Here is a 19,542-nt window from a genome sequence, read left to right on the forward strand (position 1 = left end):
TCTTTGTTGCTGTGCGTGGGCTTTCTCTGGTTGCGGCGAGCGGGGGCTACTCTTCGTTGCGGTGCGCAGGCTTCTCATTGCGGTGGCTTCTCTTGTTGCAGAACGCGGGCTCTAGGCGCGCGGGCTCAGTAGTTGTGGCACACGAGCTGTAGAGCACTGGCTCAGTAGTTGTGGCGCAGAGGCTTAGTTGCTCCACGGCATGTGGGATCTTCCCGGGCCAGGGCTCGAACCCGTGTCCCCAGCATTGGCAGGTGGATTCTTAACCACTGTGCCACCAGGGGAGCCCCAATGTTTTATAATTTTCATCTTAGAGGTTTTGCCCATATCTTTAAAAATTTATCCCTGCATATTTCCATTTTGTATATTAGTGGTATTTTTAAAAAGTTTATTTTCCAGTTGTACATTGCTAGCATATAGAAATACAATAGATATTGATATTGGATGTTGTATCTTGCAAGCTTGCTAATGTAGTTACTAGCTCTAGCAACCTTTCTGGATTCTAGAGAAGTTACTATGTACGTTACCATATTTGGAGTGAGCGGAGCCTTTCCTATCTGTACGCGTTTTCTCCTGTGTCTCGCTTCGCCGTGCACTGGCTGGACCCCAGCACGGTGCTCAGTGTCAACAGCGGGGGTGCGCGTGTTGCTCTTCTTCCCAGGCATTCAATATTTCAATCCAAATATTGAAAACATTCAGTATTTTATCATCCTGCCCCAGATGGCTAGCTCTTGGCTTTTTGAAGATACCTTTATGAGGTTGAGGAAGTTCCCTTCAATTGCTAGTTTGCCAAGAGTTTTGTAATGAATGGATGCTGAAGTTTTTCAAATGCTTTTTGTGCATATTATTGAGATGGTCATAGGGATTTTCTCCTTTGCTCTATGAGTGTGGTGTTACGGGTTGAGCTGTGTTCCCAAAAAAGACATGTTGAAGTCCTAAGTCTCAGTACCTAGGAATGTGGCCTTATTTGGAAATAGGGTCTTTGCAGAAGTAATCAAGTTAAGATGAGGTCATGAGGGGGCGCCCTACTCCAACATGACCGATGTCACTATAAGAAAAAGAAAATGCCTTGTGGAGACAGACACCCAGGGAGAAGACAGCCATGTGATGTGTCTACAAGCTGAGGAACACCGGGGACTGTCGCAAACACCAGAAGCTGGAAGAGGCAAGGAAGTCTTCTCCTCTAACAAGTTTCGGAGGGACCCTGGCCACCAACAGCGTGATTTCAGACTTCAAGCCTCCAGAACTGGAGGCAAAATATTTCTGTTGTTGAAAGCCACACGGATTGTGGTGCTTTGTTAGCGCAGCCCCAGGAAACAAATACATGTGGTGAATTACCTGGACTGAGTTAAAATGTTAAACCAAACTTGCATTTCACTTGATCACAGTACTTTTAATGTATTACTGGATTGGATTTGCTTGTATTTTGTTAAGGTTTTCTGTGTCTGTGTTCATGAAGAATATTATCTGTAGTTTTCGGTGATCATCTTTTTTTTTTTTTTTGGTACGCGGGCCTCTCACCGTTGTGGTCCCTCCCGTCGCGGAGCGCAGGCTCAGCGGCCATGGCTCACGGGCCCAGCCGCTCCGCGGCACGTGGGATCCTCCCGGACCGGGGCACGAACCCGCGTCCCCCGCATCGGCAGGCGGACTCTCAACCGCTGCGCCACCAGGGAAGCCCTATCTGTAGTTTTCTTGGGATGTACTTGTCTGATTTTGGTATTAAGGTATTTTGGTATTTTGGTCTTTGTCTTATTTTGATATCAGACTTTTACAGAAAGAGTTTGGAGAAATAGTTTTTTTTTTTTTAAAGACTTTTTAAAGGGAAGTTAGGTTCACAACAAGATTGAGAGGGAGGTACAGAGAATTCCCCACATACCCCCTCCCCCTACATATGCATTGCTTCCCCCATTTTATCATCACTCACCAGAGTGGTGCATGTATTACCAAGAATGAACCTACATTGACACATCATAATCACTCAAAGTCAGTGGTTTGCCTTAGGGTTCACTCTTGTTTTTCTCTATTCAATGAGTTTAGATGAACTGGGGAAATGGTTTTGTTTTTTAATTTTCCGTTTGTTTGTTGCTACCGTATAGAAATACAATTGACATACGTGTATTGGTGTTGTATCCTGCAACTATGGTAAATTCACTTATTCTAGTTCTAGTTGGGTTTTCTTAGCATTTTTTATATATTTCCATATGCGTCTTCCTTTCCAATCTTTGTGCCTTTTTTTCCCTGCCTGCTTCGCAGGCTGGGATTTCCAGTCAACGTTGAGTAGACTAGAGAGTGGACATCTTGTTTTATTGCTAATCCTGGGGGAGAAGGCTCAGTCTTTCCCTTATGTATGAAGCCAGCATCAGACTTTCAGAGACGCTGTTTATCAGGCGGAAGAAGTTTCCTTATCATCCTGCTTTGCAGAGTTATAATCATGAACGGGTATTAAATTTTGTCAAAAATTTTCTGCATTATTTATCTTTTTCTGCAATTTATATTTTCTGCATATGCGATGATCATATGGTTCTTTTGTTAATATGGTGAGTTACATTGATTTTTCAAATAATTAAACCAACATTACATTCCTGGCATATGCTCTGCTTGCATTCGTTTGCTATTATTTTTTCCTTTAGAAGTTCAATAGAATTCACTAGAGAAGCCATCTGGACGAGCAGTTTTCTTTGTGAGGAAGGTTTTTTTTTTTTTTTTTTTTTAAGTTGTGGTAAAATACACATAACAGTAACTTTTTTTTTTAAGATTTAATTTTATTTATTTTTGGCTGTGTTGGGTCTTCATTGCTCTGCACAGGCTTTCTCCAGTTGCGGCGAGCAGGGGCTACTCTTTGCTGCGGCGCGCAGGCTTCTCATTGCGGTGGCTTCTCTTGTTGTGGAGCACGGGCTCCAGGCCCGTGGGCTTCAGTAGTTGTGGCACACAGGCTCAGTAGTTGTGGCTCGCGGGCTCTAGAGCGCAGGCTCAGTAGTTGTGGCGCACGGGCTTAGTTGCTCCATGGCATGTGGGATCTTTCCGGACCAGGGCTTGAACCCATGTCCCCTGCATTGGCAGGTGGATTCTTATCCACTGTGCCACATGGGAAGTCCCAGTAACCATTTTTTAGGTGTACAGTTCAATGGCATTAAGTGCCACGAATTTAATGGCTTGAAACAACAAAAATGTATTGCCTGCAGATCTGAAGGTAACAAGTCTGAAATGAGACTTAACAGGGTTAAAATCTAGGTGTTGGTGGGACGGGTTCCTTTTGGAGGCTCCAGTGGAGAATCCATTCCTTGCCTCTTCCAGCTTGTAGAGGCTACTGGCATTCCTTGGCTGATGAATGCATTACTTCACTCTCTGCTTTCAACATCACATGGCCTTCTCCCTAACTTTGACAGTCTTTGACAATTCCTTTGTGCAGCACCCTTGTAATTACATTGAACCCACCCAGATCATTCAGGGCACTCTTCCCATCTCAAGATCCTTAACTGTACACATCTGCAGAGTCCCTTTTTCCATGTAAGGTAACATAGCCACAGGTTCTGGGATTAGAACCTCTTTGAGGGGACATTATTCTTTGAGGGGTTATTATTCCATCTATCACAGTCCGTCCTCTGCCCCCCAAAGATTCACATCCATCTAATATGCAAAATACATTCATCCCATCCCAATATCCCCCCAAATCTCAACCCTTTATAGCATCAACTCAAAGTCCAACATCTCATCTAAATCTCATTAGCTCACAAGTCACAAATCTCATCATCCGAATAATGTAAATCAGGTATGGGTTTGACTCTACGTATGATTCATCCTGAGGCAAAATTTCTCTTCATCTGTACACTTAGAAAATAAATGATCTAATCCCAAAATACAATAGTGAGATAGGTATGGGGTAACAGTTATAGACATTCCCATTCAAAAAGGGAGAAAATGGAAGGAAAAAGAAATTGCAGTCTCAAGCAATTTTGAAATCCAATGGAGCAAACTCAGTTAGGTTTCTTCTTTTTAAATTTTTTTAAATTAATTTTTTTTTTTTTTTTGGCTGCACAACTTGTGGGATGTTAGGTTCCCAGACCAGGGATCGAACCCGGCCCTCGGCAGTGAAAGCAGAGTCCTGACCACTGGGCCGCCAGGGAAGTCCCTCAGTTAGGTTTCAAGGTATCATCCTCTGTGGCTTGACGTTCTGCCCTCTGGGCCCACAGCTCCACCCTGAACCTTCTTCCTTTTTCATCCGGGGTAGCACATGCTTGCAGCTGAGTAGTATTATGAGGTTGTTTCCTGCCTATAGAATTTTGAGGGTCAGACAACCTTCTTTCATTTCATCTTTCTCTGTCCCTGTCAGTCCAAGCTGGCAGTGTTTCTGCCGATATAACATGCTCAAAAACCTATGGATCGCCCATGTATGTCATTCACAGGTCTCATCCACAGGTCTGTCCTGAATAATTCCATCTCTGTTTTTTGCTTCTACGGAGATGGCACACACCTAATCTCTTCAGAGCCCTCTGTGTCACCAAATGTTGTGACCTTTTGTTCCTCTCTAGGCACCATAAAAATGTTGTTCAGCCACACCTTTGGCTTTCTCTCCAAAGCACGCTCTCCTGACAGTGAGTGTCCTAGTTTTACCGTCTTTTGCAATCTAAATAGGTTCTTTTTCATATAACTGTAGGATACAATCTAGCTAAGCTTTCTGTCACTGTATAGCAAGATCCCTTTTCCATTCAGTTTCTAACAACATGCTCCTCATTTCCTTCTGAGCCCTCCGCAGAGGTGACTTTAATGTCTATACAGTCTGTTTATGACAATTTAGGTACCACCATCTAAGATGATGCAGATTTTCTATACCACAGTTAATACCCATATGCCTAGTAACAGTCTATTCAAGGCAATCAGGGCATCTTCGATGACACTTCTCAAAATTCTTCCAGTCTTTACCTAATTCCAAAGCCAATTCCATATTTTTGGGTATTTGTTATAGCAATACCCCACTTCCCAGCACCCGTATCAGTATTTTGTACTTTTTCATTGCAGTGTGGCAATCTATTATTTGACTATAGCAATATGTTCATCCAGTCTGTTGTTAATAGACATTTGGGTTATTTCCAGTTTTCAGCTATTTGCATGTGGCTTCTAGGAATGAGCCTTTTTTGGTGGACATATGCTTTCATTTCTCTTGGGTAAATGTCTTGGAGTGGGATTTCCTCAAGGGTTATTCTTTTTCCACTCTTGGTCCACTGTGGACAGCCAGATTCCATGCTGCTTCTAAAGGCTGGTAGGTTATCCCTTCATTAATCCTGATTTTATCTAGGAAGTTCAGGTCCATTCCCAGCCTTGCTGGGGCCTAAGCCTTCCTCTCCTATTGCTTTAACCCCAGTTCCTAAGACCTTTATTATTTCTGAAAGCCCTGTGAGTTGCTTGCTTCAGCTTTTGTTCATCCCTGTAACTTAAAGTTCCCCCTATATCTGGCACCTTTTCTTGCTTTTGACTCCAACTATGTATTAAAAACCGTTTTGGGGGCAAAATGTTACCTAGCATTTCTACATGTTTGGGGAAGAGGGTCAATATACTTCTGCATCAGCTCAGAACATCATAAGAAGTCTCTGATTTAAAACTTTACCTTTGAGGGACAACTTTTTGGAGCAAGTAATATTGATATATCCATTTTACATGTGAGCAAACTGAAGCTGAAGGAAGTTAAGTAGCTTGTCCAAAGTCTAATTCGGACAGCCAACATGTTTGAGATATTTAAAGCTTCCTGGGGCTCATGGAGGATGTGAGCAAATCCCTTTACTCCGGGTAGGAATTTTAGAATGGATATTTGAGAGGTACTACCTGAGAAGGTAACTCATAGTGTCACAGGAGGATTTGATTTCATGATCTTCACAGTATTAAATGAGATGATACTGGTTCAGCAATTAGCACACTGCCTGTAACATAGTAAGTGGTAAAAATATGTTTGGGGGACTTCCCTGGTGGTCCAGTTGTTGGGACACTGTGCTTCCACTCTGGGGGGCACGGGTTCGATCCCTGGTCAGGGAACTAAGATCCCGCATGCCTTGTGGCGTGGCCAAAAACCAAAATAAAGTTTGGGACTCTTGATATTATTAATTAATTAATTAATTTATTTATTGGCCATGGCGTGTGGGATCTCCGTTCTCCCACCAGGGATTGAACCCGTGCCCCCTGTAATGGAAGCACAGAGTCTTAACCACTGGACCACCAGGGAAGTCCCTTGATATTACTAATGAAATTATTATATTTTTTTCTGCTTTTAGAGTCCTTCCCCTTCCCCACGATATGATTTACAGAGCCATAAGCAGCTTCCCTACCAAGCCTCCTAAAACAAGAGGTTATGGGTGGGGACTTCCCTGGTGGCACAGTGGTTAAGAATCCGCCTGCCAATGCAGGGGACACAGGTTCGAGCCCTGCTCCAGGAAGATCCCACATGCCGTGGAGCAGCTAAGCCCGTGCGCCACAACTGCTGAGACTGCGCTCTAGAGCCCGCGAGCCATAACTACTGAAGCCCGCGTGCCACAACTACTGAAGCCCGCACGCCTAGAGCCCGTGCTCCGCAATAAGAGAAGCCACCGCAATGAGAGGCCCACGCGCCGCAACGAAGAGTAGCCCCCGCTCGCCGCAACTAGAGAGAGCCCGCGCGCAGCGACAAAGACCCAACGCAGCCAAAAATAAATAAATAAATAAATTAAAAAAAAAAAAGAGGTTGTGGGTGGACCAGAATTTCCTGATTAAGAACTTTGAAGATAAATTGGTAGCTTTATAGCACAGGGGAAATGCCACAGGGGCTATGAGGGTGGTCTCTGGTACCAGACAGCGTGGATTTGAATCCCAGATCTTCTATCAGCTAGCTCTGGGGTCTTACTGTGTGGAAGTTTTCTGGCTGAACTGGAGGTAATCATACTACTACTTCCTCGATCTATCGTGAGGAGTTGATGAGTCTCTAAAGGAAACGCATGTATAAGAGAGCTCAGCACACAGCAGGCGCGTTCAGTAAATGTTAGTGTGGTTAGCGTGCTTAGCATTCAGTGCCGTTTATCAGACATTCCTGGCTTTCTGTCTTCCAGGGACATGGTAGTGTCCCACTTGTGGCTGGGTAGAGCCATGACACAAGTTCTGGCCAACGAATTTTGAGTAGAAGCGTTGTGTGTCACTTCTGGGCCAGAGCAGTTAAATGCTCCAGGGTACTTTCCCTTTGTCAGGATGGCAGAAATTTCCAGATGGTGGCTGGCCCCTTATCCTGGGTTTCGGGCTGAGGAGGGTGAACATAAACCTTCGTTATTTCGGGCCTCTGAGATTTGAGATTGTTACTGCAGCATGATTGAGCCTATCCTGACTAACATGTGAACTACTGTTAATATTTCTAGCATATACTCCTCAAAGCATTTAGTCACTCTTTTGAAGGGTCCTTAGTAGGACTTGGAAATGCTTGCATTTTTGTAGGATAACCGATGGTAGCCCCTTTCTGCATGACCCCTGTGTAGTGCGCCCCAACTTCCGCGCTCTGCATTCCGAGTTCTGTCAGTTTGCTTACAGAGTTCTCATTTTCCGGAATGGAAAGCAATAAAAGTGGCTGCCAAAACATTAACAGTCTTAACGTAATTAGATTCTTGCCACTAATCAAAGGGTTTTAAAAATCAGAAATTCCTGGCTTCCCTGGTGGCGCAGTGGTTAAGAATCCGCCTGCCAATGCAGGGAACACGGGTTCCAGCCCTGGTCCGGGAAGATCCCCCATGCCACGGAGCAACTAAGCCCGTGCGCCACAACTACTGAGCCTGCGCTCTAGAGCCCACGAGCCGCAGCTACCGAAGCCCACGTGCCTAGAGCCCGTGCTCCGCAACAAGAGAAGCCACCGCAAGGAGAAGCCCGCGCACTGCAACGAAGACCCAGCGCAGCCATAAATAAATAAATAAATTTATTTTAAAAATCAGAAATTCCGTTTTCTATTTACCATTTCCTGAATGAAACAGAAATAGTATAAGGATTAGGCTTCTTTGGCGAGGATCTAAAGAAGTTACAGGCAGGCATATTTCAGTGCACGCTTCCCAAACACTCTCTCACCGTTAGAGATATCTGGCAGTGGAGCCCACAGCTTGTAAGGACTGAACTCCCTCTTCTGGAGGCATTCACATCCAGTCAGGTCGGAACCAGTGGTTCATTCTTCCTTGCGCAGCACCCACTGCACTCTGTGTGGTGTGAGAATCCTGCTGTGCTCTGCTCCTCCATTCAATTCCAGCAGGAACTTTGGAGGGTGGGGATGTCTCCTGGTTATCCCTGTGCGGCGTCCCTCACTCTCCTCTCTCATGCCGTGAAATATTCCATACCTAGCAAATGCTCAGGAAATGTTTGTGAGAGTAAAGCAAACTTTCAACTTAGAGCAGTGGTCTTCCACCTGGGCTGCACCTTAGCATCGTCCAGGGAACTTAAAAAAAAAAAAAAAATCCCGAGTCCGGGCCATACCCGAGACCGATTAAATCAGAACTCCTGGGGGTGGGCTCCAGGCAGAGTATATTTGAATGCTTCCCAGGTGATGAGTGCCGCCAAGATGCAGGACCACTGAACTGGAGGCTGTGTGACCATATGTCAGGGGTGTTAAAGTAAAATAATAAATTTCATGTGCTGTTATTCTTGAGTGATATCTGACTTTACACTTGCTTAATGCTTCACAGTTTTCAAGGTGCAGTGAATGTTTAAACATTGAATAAAGATCTTGTAGTCTAGCAGGGGACAGAGATATGTATCAAATAATGCCAGGAAGTTAGAGGGAGGCGGGGGGGTGGGGGAATGTGTGTGCCCCAGTCTTGGGAGGGGAGAAAGTGCCGAGCACAGCATTCGATGCAAAAACAGCCTAAAGGAAGCCCATGGTGGCAGGAGGAAACAGCATCCCGCTGTGGCTTGGAAAACTGCTCTATGCCTACGCGTGGCAGAGGTACACCGCTTCCTCAGTTGTGCTGGAGCAGAGCATTGTTGGTGCCAGCCCACGAAGAGGTCCGGTAGCTGTAGCAAGGAGAACTAACTACCTGGGGAGACTGGGGCCCTTCCTGGGACCCTGACAGGGACCCTGGGCTCTTGATCGCTGTTACCAACTCCCTGGGTGTTTACAGGTGTCCCAGTGTTAGGAGGTCCAAGGGCCTTACTTTTGAAACCAGGCCCTCCCTAATGGAGCCCTACCAGTCGCTGCAGCTCCTCTTCGGCTCCCACTCTTAGCCCCAGGAAGACCACAGCGTTTGCAGCTGTGTGATGCCTCAGGGCCTTCGTGCCTGTGGGGACCCACTCCCTCCTCCTCCTGCTGAATCCCTCCTCCCTCCAGCCTCAGCTCAGGCTCTGCTCACCCTGGGATCCCTTTACCCCGGCAGGGCCGGGGGAACCCTCTTGGGCGGCGCTCCCACAGCCTTGTTTTGGAAGTCAGGACACTGGATCCACTCGGGTCGCCCGTCTGTCCTCCAGACGGGGGAAGGTACCCAATGCATCTTTGTATCCTCAGCACCCAGCACAGGGCCCGCCTAGCCTCCAGGCGACAGTCAGGAGACCTGAGTGAGTGAGCCAGTGAGTGAGTGAGTAAGAGGGTGGTAAGCGAACGAACGACTGAATGACGAGGCGGGTAAGTGAGCGAATGAGCTAGTGGGTGAATGAATGAGCGGGTGAACGAGTGGGCGGACGAGAGGGTGAGCGTGTGAATAAATGAATGAATGACTGAGTGGGTGCCTGAGTGAAGGCGGGGGGGACGAGTGGGCGAGGGTGCCGGCAGCGAACCGGCGGGCTGGAGCGGCGGACGCGGGAGGGCTGAGCGCGCGCCCGGGCCGCGCCACCTGCCCTTCCCGGGGCAGCGTGGCCGGGGCGGGCCGGGGCGGGGCGAGGCGAGGCGAGGCGAGGATGGGAGTGGGCGTGGCGAGGTCGGGCGCGGGCGTGGCGAGGCCGAGAGTGGGCGTGGCAGGCCCGGGCGGGCGGGGATAAGCTGGGAGTGGGCGTGGTAGGCCCGGGTGTGGGCGGGGCGAGGCCAGGCAGAGCCCAGGCGGGCTCGGAGGAAGTCACGTGGCGCGCGCTCACATGACTGGCGGCGCGATGGACCCGCTACCCGCGGCGCCAGCAGCTGCAGCGGCAGAGCCGGAGGCGGACGAGGAGGCGGACCCGCCGGCTGCAGGTATGGCAGGCACCCACCAGGCCCCGCGCTGCTCCGGCCAGCGCCCCCCGAGACCCTGCGGCCTTCGGTACTCTTCCTGTCGGCGGGCGCCCGGCGCCCCGCCGGGTCCCCCCTCCCACTCCCGAGTCCACGCCCAGGAGGGCGCGTGGCCTCGCGGCCCAGAATCGGAGCACCTGTCTGGGTTTGCGTCTCGCCGCGCGCTTCTGCCCGCGTCTCCCCGGGACTGTCCGGGTCCCTGGGGGCCGCAGGGCCCGCCCGCCCCGCTCTTCCTGCTTGCCGGCCTGCCTGCCGCGTGGGGCGCAGTCCCTGGACCTGCCGGGCCTTGGCAAGAACTCTGGCCGCTCAGGACTTGCGTGTTCTCGAACGCCAGCCCTTCGTGTTTCTCCCTAAGTGCTTTTCTTAGCGGATGAGCGTGAGGCTTGCGTTTTCTAAGATGTCCCTGTTTAAAATGGTACCCCCTCTAGTCCTCTAACTGGAGGATAGATGAAGGTGGGTGTTGGTGTGAGTTACTGCTGCTTCTTGGGGGGTGGCGGGGGCCCAAGGTTGGAAGCTCCGGCTGGGCCGTCTGGCGAGGTGTCCCTGAGGAGGCCATGCTTGAAGTGAGTTCTGTGGGGCTGCTAGACCCTGGCTGGATTCATTAGGGAGAAAAAGAGGCAGGAGTGGAGTGAAGCTGCTGGGGGCAGGGGTGGCGTTGCGCCGGACCGGCCTCATTGGCATGAAGTCCCTTGCTGAGTCTGCGTCTGGGGAGCAGTCCCCACCCCGCGACCCCCATTGGTCTTGAGTTACTTTTCCTTTCTCGTGTAGCTGTGTAAGGAGAAGCATGTGATGGCTCTTGCTCGTGGGTAGAGCACTGTGTTCATGAGGCCACACGTTCGAGCCCAGGTGGGCCAGTCGGCCCCCCTGTACCAGGGCCGCACGCTGGGCTCCCAGTGTTTGGGTAGGAATGGTTCTTCCCCTGAGGATTGTAAAGCAGGTCAGAGTTCCTGGATGTGATGGTTACTCAGGGGTCTCTTTGCAGGTACAGGGACAGCACTGACTGTTTCCTGCAGGGCTCACCCACTGGCTGCTGTTGTGGTGTCATCTACCACAGTTCTCCGAGACTGGCAGCAGGCCTTCCTTGGGGCCCTGGTGATTTTATTAGCCATCCTGGATGGCAGGTGGAATGGTAGAGGAAAAAAACCCCCAAAAAACCCACAACCCAGAGGCAAGTGACTTGTCTACAGTGGGCAGTGTTAAGGGGGCATGTCGTGGTGTGGGAGGTGTTCGGAGGGGCTGGAGTCAGAAAATACAAGTCTTTGAGAATGAATTTTGTCCAGAGATGATATGTGTATCTCTCATGCTTTAGCAAAGGTTTATTTTTGACTGTTGAAGAAGTAGTGGCTTATGGGTATACAGCGAATTTCCTCTTCTCTGGTGTTCTGTCCACACAGCCAGAGCCCACCGTTAGTGTTAATTGTGGGGATCGCGGGGGTCTAGGTCTTTGTAGTAGCTTTGGGATTGTCAGAAAAAATTGTGTTCACTGTGGTTTTCAGCCTTAAGGGTCTTTTATATTATATTCTAATCCCTGGAAGCTTAAGCTGTAAATGATAACTCCCTCCTGACAAATTTAACTTTCAATGATGCAATACATGGACAAACACATAGAACATTATAAAGTCTCACCCCGTTTGCAATCACCTCCTCTTACCAGTTTGGGATGCATCCTCTCATCTCTATTTTTAAGTCTTATACATACGTGTACTCAGACAACGTACACCTCCTTGTGTGCTTGTGCCCGTGTTTCCCTAGCGTAGTGTATTAGTTTTCTACTGCTGCTGTGACAAATCACCACAAACATAGTGGCTTAAACAGCAAAAATTTATCATCTTACAGTTCTGGAGGTCAGTAGCCCCAAACAGGTTTCCCTGGGCTAAAATCCAACTGTGGACAGGGCTGCGTTCCCTCTAGAGGCCCTCGGGGAGAAGCCGTTTCTTGGCCTTTTCCAGCTCCCAGATGCCTTCCGCATTCCTTGCCGGAGGATCCCCTTGCTCCAGCTACCGTGGGCCACACCTTTCTTGTCCTGTCATCTCTCTGATTCTCTTTCTTTTGTTCACTTCTTCCACTTTTAAGGACCCCAGCATTACATTGGGCCCGCCTGCTAATCCACATCCTTGCCCTCCTTTCACAGTCAGCTCATTAGCAACCTAAACTTCATCTACACCTTTAATTCCCCTTTACTGTGTAATCTAACAGATTCGCAGGTTCCAGGATTAGGATGCGAGTACCTTTAGGGGCCGTTATTCTGCCTTAGATACCCCTAAGGAGTGGAATTGCTGGGTCAGAGAGTTGCATATTTTTTTGTTTTAACAAATCCTTACAAATTATCCTCTCTGGTGGCTATTACCAATTTATACCTGTAACAGCAGTGCATCTTTTCCCCATAACCTCATCACCATTTCATACCATTTTTTAAAAAACTCCCTTCAGCATTAGAGAAATTAAGAACGTGTTTTATTTTTGTTTTAATTTCTATTTCTTCGATTAAACCTTCAGTGAGGTTTAGTTTCTTGTAATACTTTGACCTTGTGTGGCCTTCTGAACTGATTGTTCTTATTTTTTGCCCATTTTCTTAAGGGATTGTCTTTTTTTCTTTGATTTTTAGCAGTTCTTTTTGTATTTTGGATATAAACCTGTGGTGGGTTTTATATTAAAATCATTAACTATCAAAATATCTGCCTGGAACACTCTTCTGACTTTGCAGCATGAGAATTTATTTCAGGGCTTGATAAGAGGTTACAAAGCTCAGTGATTGTGCCTTAGAGTGATAGAGAATGAGTACGATATGTGCTTGATTGTCTAATCTGATTTTTGCGATTGCATCATACACTGATAGAAAAAAATATAGACAGATTACCACTGTGTATCCCAGCCCTGCTTTCCTACAACCCTGCAGACCTAAACTTGGTTTTTATTGATTGATTGATTGATTGGCCACTCTGTGCGGCTCGGGGGGGGGATCTTTGTTCCCTGACCAGGGATTGAACCCGAGCCCTTGGCAGTGACAGTGCCTCGTCCTAACCACTGGACCGCCGGGGAAGTCCCCTAAACTTGGTTTTTAGAACAAGGGAGAATCAGCTTCACTTCTGTTGGAGCGCCTCATTGGACGGTACTCCATAGATCCCATTCGGTTAGGAAGCTCTGAGCCGTTTGTCTTCCCAGACCTCTGGCTGCCTCCTGGTTTTCCGTGGGGTCAGGGCTGAGCTCTGCGCATCCTCCGAGCGCCTCCGTGACCGGCCGCCGCCCTCTCTGCGCGCCTGCGCGGTTTCCACGCCCCCTGTGCTGCCGCCACCCCCCTCGCTGCTGCTGCTCTGCCTGCACACATCTGTTAGGCAAGTCATGAGCTGTCACTTGAGATGTGTGCATCTGACGGATTAAATTATGCCCTAAAGTACCATCTGCACTGGGGCAAGAAACCTTCCTGTCCATTCCTCTCCCTCCGTTACACACATTTCCGTTGTCAACTCCTGACCGGCAGAAACCATTATTTTTCTTTACATCCCAGTATCTAGAATAGTATCTGCTTTGTGGAAAGGGCTCTCATGTTGGAAAAGAATTAAAGTTTGTTTTTTTTTTTCCCCCCCGTGGCATGTAGGATCTTAGTTCCCCGACCAGGGATCGAACCTGGGCCTCCTGCAGTGGAAGTGCAGAGTCCTAACCACTGGACCACCAGGAAGTCCCTAGAATTACATTTTTATTGTAAGTGTTTCTTAGGATAGTATCGCATTTTAGTTTGGTAACAATGGTAGCTATGCGGATATTATTTAAATCGGTGTTAATGGTCTTTGAATTCCGTCTCTTTCTCCCTTTCACACACACACACACACACACACACACACACACACACACACACAATTTGCAAGGTAAAAGGTGTCCATTTGAAGAAAGAGGAACTGAATCACTATTACGTAGAACACGTTTTGCCAGAATTTGTGGTTAGCAAGAAAGTGATATGTTCCGGGTTGGGGAATTCTATTTTGGTTTATTTTTTCCTTCCTAAGAAAAATGCACCAGAAAAAGGGATGTTTGGCCTGCAGTGGGGTGACGGGGAGGGGCTGGAGTGGTGAGATGCTGGAGAGATGTGAGCCGCCTTCTGTGGCCCGCGGTGCATGTTAAGAGGAGCTGCCCTGGTGGTTAGAACCTGGGGCAAGTGAGCAGACAGGCGGCCCGGACCCTCGGGAATTCGAAGAGCTCGACCCTTGACCACGCACGTTACCCTCTGAAGAACTGTAGTGCTTTCATCCTTTGAACGTTTTTTGTTGTAGAATCATTAAGAAGTCATAGCCAGACTTGGGGTAGACGTTCTTGGTGAAAGTACCAGTATTAAAACCTCACGTGGGACAGGCGGGCGCAGGAGGGCCCCAGACATGACCTGTGAGTTGAGCTCTAGGGGAAGCTGAGGCCACACTTGGCTGTATTTCCTGCTGGCCAGGTTGTAGGAGGACACACGTGTCCTTGGGGTGTGTGGATAGGCATGTTGGCGGGGGCGGGGGGGGTCCTTCAGTACTCTTACCCAATTTGGAGTATGTGTGCTAAGCAAAAGGAAGGTGAAATTGCACGATTGATGAATTCCAGGGAAGCTTGGTAGGGACTGGACACATCTCTGAGAAGTACATTTACATGATTTTCCGAGAGCCTTTGACCTGATTTGTGCCAGCGAAGTTCTCTCCCACAAGTCTTATGAGTGAACTGTAAGCAGACCAGTAAAGTTTCACGTGGTATGTGATTTGGCACTTTGAGGAGAATGTTGCTGTACAAGTAAGATAACCACAAATACCATCGTCTTGTAAAAGGGAGCTCACCGGTGAGGTCACAGCTGCCGCGTTTTAGTATGTTTCCTTTTCTCCTTTGCATTTGCGTTTGACATAGTTAACCTCAGGGTGTATTTACGTTTGGTTTGGTAGTCTGTTCGTTTCACTTAGCATTATTCTACACTACTAAGAAGTTTTCATAATTCTCTATTTGATGTCTGTGTAATAATGAATCAGGGAATGTACGTTTGTGCTTTTAAAGTGCTAATGTTGTAAAATTTGATCCTTTACGTTGAATCAATATTAAAAAAATGTCCTGATGCTTGCACTTGGTAAACAAAGGTTCTCTCCTGCTAAACTAGTTCCCCGACCTAGCGGTGACTGCTGCTGTCAGCTGTGCATGTTGAACCACAGTTTTAGTAAGCTCAGTTGTTAGGCTTTTAAGAGCTAGGGAGCTGTCCTTAGATGATCTCTGCCATGTCCTGTTAGTGACCTTTTGCAAATACAAGTACTGAGTCCCAGCACCCTCCACTGAGGGTGTTGAAAGAAGCCAGAGAAAATACATACCATGGGGACTCCTCTTTATACTGAGTTCAAAGCCATGCAGAATTAGACTCTGCTGTGTGGGTTAGAATTAGACTCTGCTTACGCAGGTGATGAAAGTATAAATGAAGAGCAGGTGAAATGGCGTGAAAACGGGGCTGTGGTCGCCTCTGATAGGAGAAAGGAGGGTCTGCGAGGTACAGGTCATGGGGGCTTCCAAGATCCCAGCCATCTTTTAATTTTTTAAAATTTATTTATTTACTTTTGTCTGTGTTGGGTCTCCGTTTCTGCGCGAGGGCTTTCTCTAGTTGCAGCGAGCGGGGGCCACCCTTCATCGCGGTGCGCGGGCCGTGTGTGTGTGTGTGTGTGTGTGTGTGTGTGTGTGTGTGTGTGTCTATTTCACAGTAGAAAATGCTGGGGGCCAACCCATTGTGTCCCAGATCCTGAGACATTAAGTGGACTTGCTAACAGCACAGTTTGACAAGCAAAGGTGGGTGCTGGAGATCTCATTTTAAAACAGTGTTGTGGGAGTTTTGGTCTCCCTTCGTTTTCACTCTCGAGTTAATATTGGAGGTGTATTTACAGTGAAATGCGTGTTCCGTTGAATTGACGTCCGCTCCTAATCTCGCCGTCCATCAGCAGGAGATCCCTGGCTCCGCTGTTTCCGATGTCTGTGTCTGGGTATTATTGGCGCCGGCCCGGCCCGCTGGCGAGTCCAGGTGTTCCAGTGGCCCCTGGGACCAGCAGGAAGGAGGACCGAGACCCCAGGGCCGCTGGCATCTGTGTGGCAGCGGGAGGGATGTCTGGGACAGTCACCTGCTGTTGAAAGTACGCAACTCTAGGGCAGAGGCCATCTGCTGAGACAGAGAGTCAGGTGATACTCCTGGCTTAGCACAGTTAATTATCTTTAGAACAGTAATTTCACCTCCCAGCTTCGGAGAAGTTCCAGCCCAGGCCGGGGGCGGAGGGGTTTTCCAAGAACTGGCCACTCACTGCTGGGGTTTCACACGAAAGGGAGATTTGAAATTGCGTTATCAGCGCTTCAGGACCCGAGGACGGTCCGTACGTGTGCAGGTCTTTATCTCGTGCTGGCTTCTGCACACTGAGCGCCCTTCTTAGGATGGACGGTGAAGTAGGGAGTCTTGTGGGAGTTTCTGCAAGAGGTTATAGTTTGCCTCTGCCCCGTGGAGGGGGCCTGTTTCCCCTGAGAGGGTCTCTGCTGGGCGTACAGAGTATCCCACCCTCCACCCCCTTGCTGGGAGGGAGTGTTTCGGGCGTTCTTTGCAGAGCGGTAGCGTTGTGTGGTAGCTGCGACGACTGAGCCTCTCAGGGCACCTGCTGGGTGCCAGCTGCCCTCCCTCTGCCTGATGTGTAAAGCAACTCAATCCTCTCAGTAATGCTGTGAGGCAGGCGTCTCACCACCCCTGCTTTACGCTTTACGACGGGGAAACCGAGGCACGCAGAGGCCGTGACTTGCCCGGCACCGGCAGCCAGTGGGTGGCGGAGCTGGGGCGCCGTCCGGCCCCCGGTGGGAGGGCCGCCCGCGGACCTCTTTCAGGACCCCGTCGGGAGGATTCGCTCCTGGCTGCTTTAGCCAGTGCCTCCCGGACGGAGGCCCTTCTGTCCTCAGAGGTTTTCCTGAGGGGAGAGGCGGCTCGGTGCGCCTGTGCTCGTAAAGAGCCCCCGAGACCCTCGCGGGGTGTCGCGTTCGCCCTTCAGAAAGGCAGCGTCAGCGCCGGGCGGCGGTGCGGGCGCGAGCTCGGGCCTCAGCCCTGCGCCCCGTCTGCTGAGCGTCCCGGGTTCAATCCGGGGAGCGGGGCGTCGACCGGGGGCTTGTTCGCAGCCGGCCTGGGCGTGAAAGCCCTCAAATAACAGATCACGTCGCGTGCGTTGCGACCCGCGGGCCGCATTCCGCCATCTGCTTGAGATGCTCCGATGCCCCCGGTTCCGCCGGTTTCCGAGCTCTGGGCAGACGGGCTCTACGTGAGAGTCCAGTCTTCGCTGCCTGGAAAACTAGGTCTCCACCATTTCGGGCAGGGGTTTGATTGTGGGGGGAAAGCTGACTGGTTTTCTTTCTGTGACATTTTTCACGGTTCCTAATGTGTGCATGCCAGTTTCTGAGGCGCTCCGTGTTCTGGTTGATTAATTGCATTCCTGGTCGTTTACCCCGCAGGCAGCTGGAAGGCAGGGGCCTTTTTTTAAAAAAAAATTTTATTTTATTTATTTATTTTTTATACAGCAGGTTCTCATTAGTTATCTGTTTTATGCATATCAGTGTAGACATGTCGATCCCAGTCTCCCAGGTCATGCCACCCCCCGCCCCCTCCCCAGGCAGGGGCCTTGCCTCACTCCTTGTGACCCCTTCTGTGGATCAGTAAATATCTGTTTAAATGGATTTAATTGTATGTCACTTGGCTTGTCGGGTGATCGCTTGGAATTTTATTAAAGGGACCGAATGAGGCTGCGAACGCAGGTCCTCCATTTAGCCTCCACTGGGATCGAGACACACTGAGTCTGCCAGATATTTTGGAACATGTTCACTTTCATGTCCAGAGATCCTAGAAAACCTGAGTCACTTTCAGACGGAACCATCCAGGCCTGGGAGGAGGGTTTTAAAAAAAAGAACAAAACCAAAGCCAGATTGAATTTAGTTAAACAGAAATGAGTATTCTTTTTGGAACTTTGAACTTCTACTTGGTGAGTTATTCCAAGATTTCCCGAGTTAGCTAAAGTAGTATTCTTTTTAAACTCTGGAAAAAGTCCCTGGGCCTCCCCACATAAAAACATTCCAGAAATGAGAGACCTAAGAGGCTTTTTGAGGGAGAGACTCAATGAACCCTTTCAGAAGCAGGTTTGGTGAGATTCACGGAGAAGCAGGGGTCCCGTGGCTGCCCTGCGGGTTCCTCTTGCTCCGAGTTGAGTCGGAGGAAGTCGTCTGATAGGCGACTCCTTTCGGGACTGGGCCTCAGTCTTGTGACGTCCTAAGGAAACAAACCAGTGATGTTCCCCTCTCTTTGTGCTTTGGCCCCTCGACTCTCCCTCGGGAAGGAAGAGCCCCTTTCGGCCGGAGAAGCCCCATTTGCGTGAACGTGAGTGGCCCCCGTCCCCGGAGGTCCCGGGGCAGTCGGCGCTCTGGGGGTTGCCAGCAGAATTTAGGGGGTCACGTGTCAGGGAGCCCAGTGCTTGAGGGAGCCACGTCCCCTGGCCAGCAGTTCGTTCGCTCTGTGGTTTCTTCTGGGCACAGGTCCTGTAAAAACCAGCCGCGTGCTAGATGCCTTCACGTATAAGCATGTATTTAACGTTCTTGTAGCCAACCAGTAACGTAGATGGTGTTGTCCCCATCTTAGAGAGGAGGGAACTGAGTGCAGAGCGGTGAGCGGCTCGTTCACAGCAGGGTTTGCGCTGAGACCCTCTGACCCCTGGCCCAGGCGTGGGGTGTGCCCGCCCCTGCTCCTCTCCACGTTGTGGGCCTCAGATGAGGCCCTGTGAGTCAGGGAGGCAACGAGGATCCGGTGTCATCGGGTAACCTGGTGCAAGTTCGGGCCCCACGCGTCACCGGGCTGACTGACCAGGCGGGCCACGCTGCCGGCTGGGCCTCCAGTTTTCACATCTGTGAAATGGGGTCACAGTACCTACTTAGACTGTTTGTAGGAGTCAAGAGATGTTATATAAGCATCCAGAAGGTTCAGACGCGGGTCATGGCTCTTGCTGTAGTGGTGGTCGATACTGCACACAGCTGTCCAGGTGACCGTGTTCTTCCCTGCCTTTGAATTGACGGGAAGAGGAAGAAGAGGGGAGAAAAGGGGAACTTGACTGGTTTCTTAGCACTCAGGGGCTGCTTCCACTTCGACTGACTTGCAGCTTCAGGCCACGTGGACCCCAGGGAGGTCCACAGGGTCTGGAGTGTGGCCACCTGGAGTTTCTGTGGCGACATCACCAGCTCAAATTTTCTTACTTGTGCCTGAAACCCAACCAAAGGATTTCACAGGTAGATGGTATTTTCCCTTCTTAGCAGACACCTTCTTTAAGATTGCGAGCTGTGTTCCAGGCACAGTGCTGGGGTGGGAGGATACT

General features: G+C 49.4%; 1 protein-coding gene and 1 non-coding gene across 2 annotated transcripts in view; one reads left to right on the forward strand and one right to left on the reverse strand.

The window, feature by feature from the left end:
• The first annotated feature begins 10,016 nt into the window (after nucleotides 1-10,016).
• The window catches only part of SNX8 (sorting nexin 8), a 39,352-nt gene continuing 29,826 nt past the window's right edge, over nucleotides 10,017-19,542 (forward strand). The window contains exon 1 of the mRNA XM_024121386.3: nucleotides 10,017-10,138. Within this exon, the coding sequence (XP_023977154.1) occupies nucleotides 10,045-10,138 (94 nt within the window). The 5' untranslated portion in view covers nucleotides 10,017-10,044. The remainder of the gene's footprint in view (nucleotides 10,139-19,542) is intronic.
• Nucleotides 13,778-13,850, reverse strand: TRNAG-UCC (transfer RNA glycine (anticodon UCC)). Its single transcript has one exon. It is a non-coding gene; the product is annotated as a tRNA-Gly (tRNA).

Source organism: Physeter macrocephalus, chromosome 14, assembly GCF_002837175.3.
Source record: "Physeter macrocephalus isolate SW-GA chromosome 14, ASM283717v5, whole genome shotgun sequence".
Classification (NCBI taxonomy): domain Eukaryota; kingdom Metazoa; phylum Chordata; class Mammalia; order Artiodactyla; family Physeteridae; genus Physeter; species Physeter macrocephalus.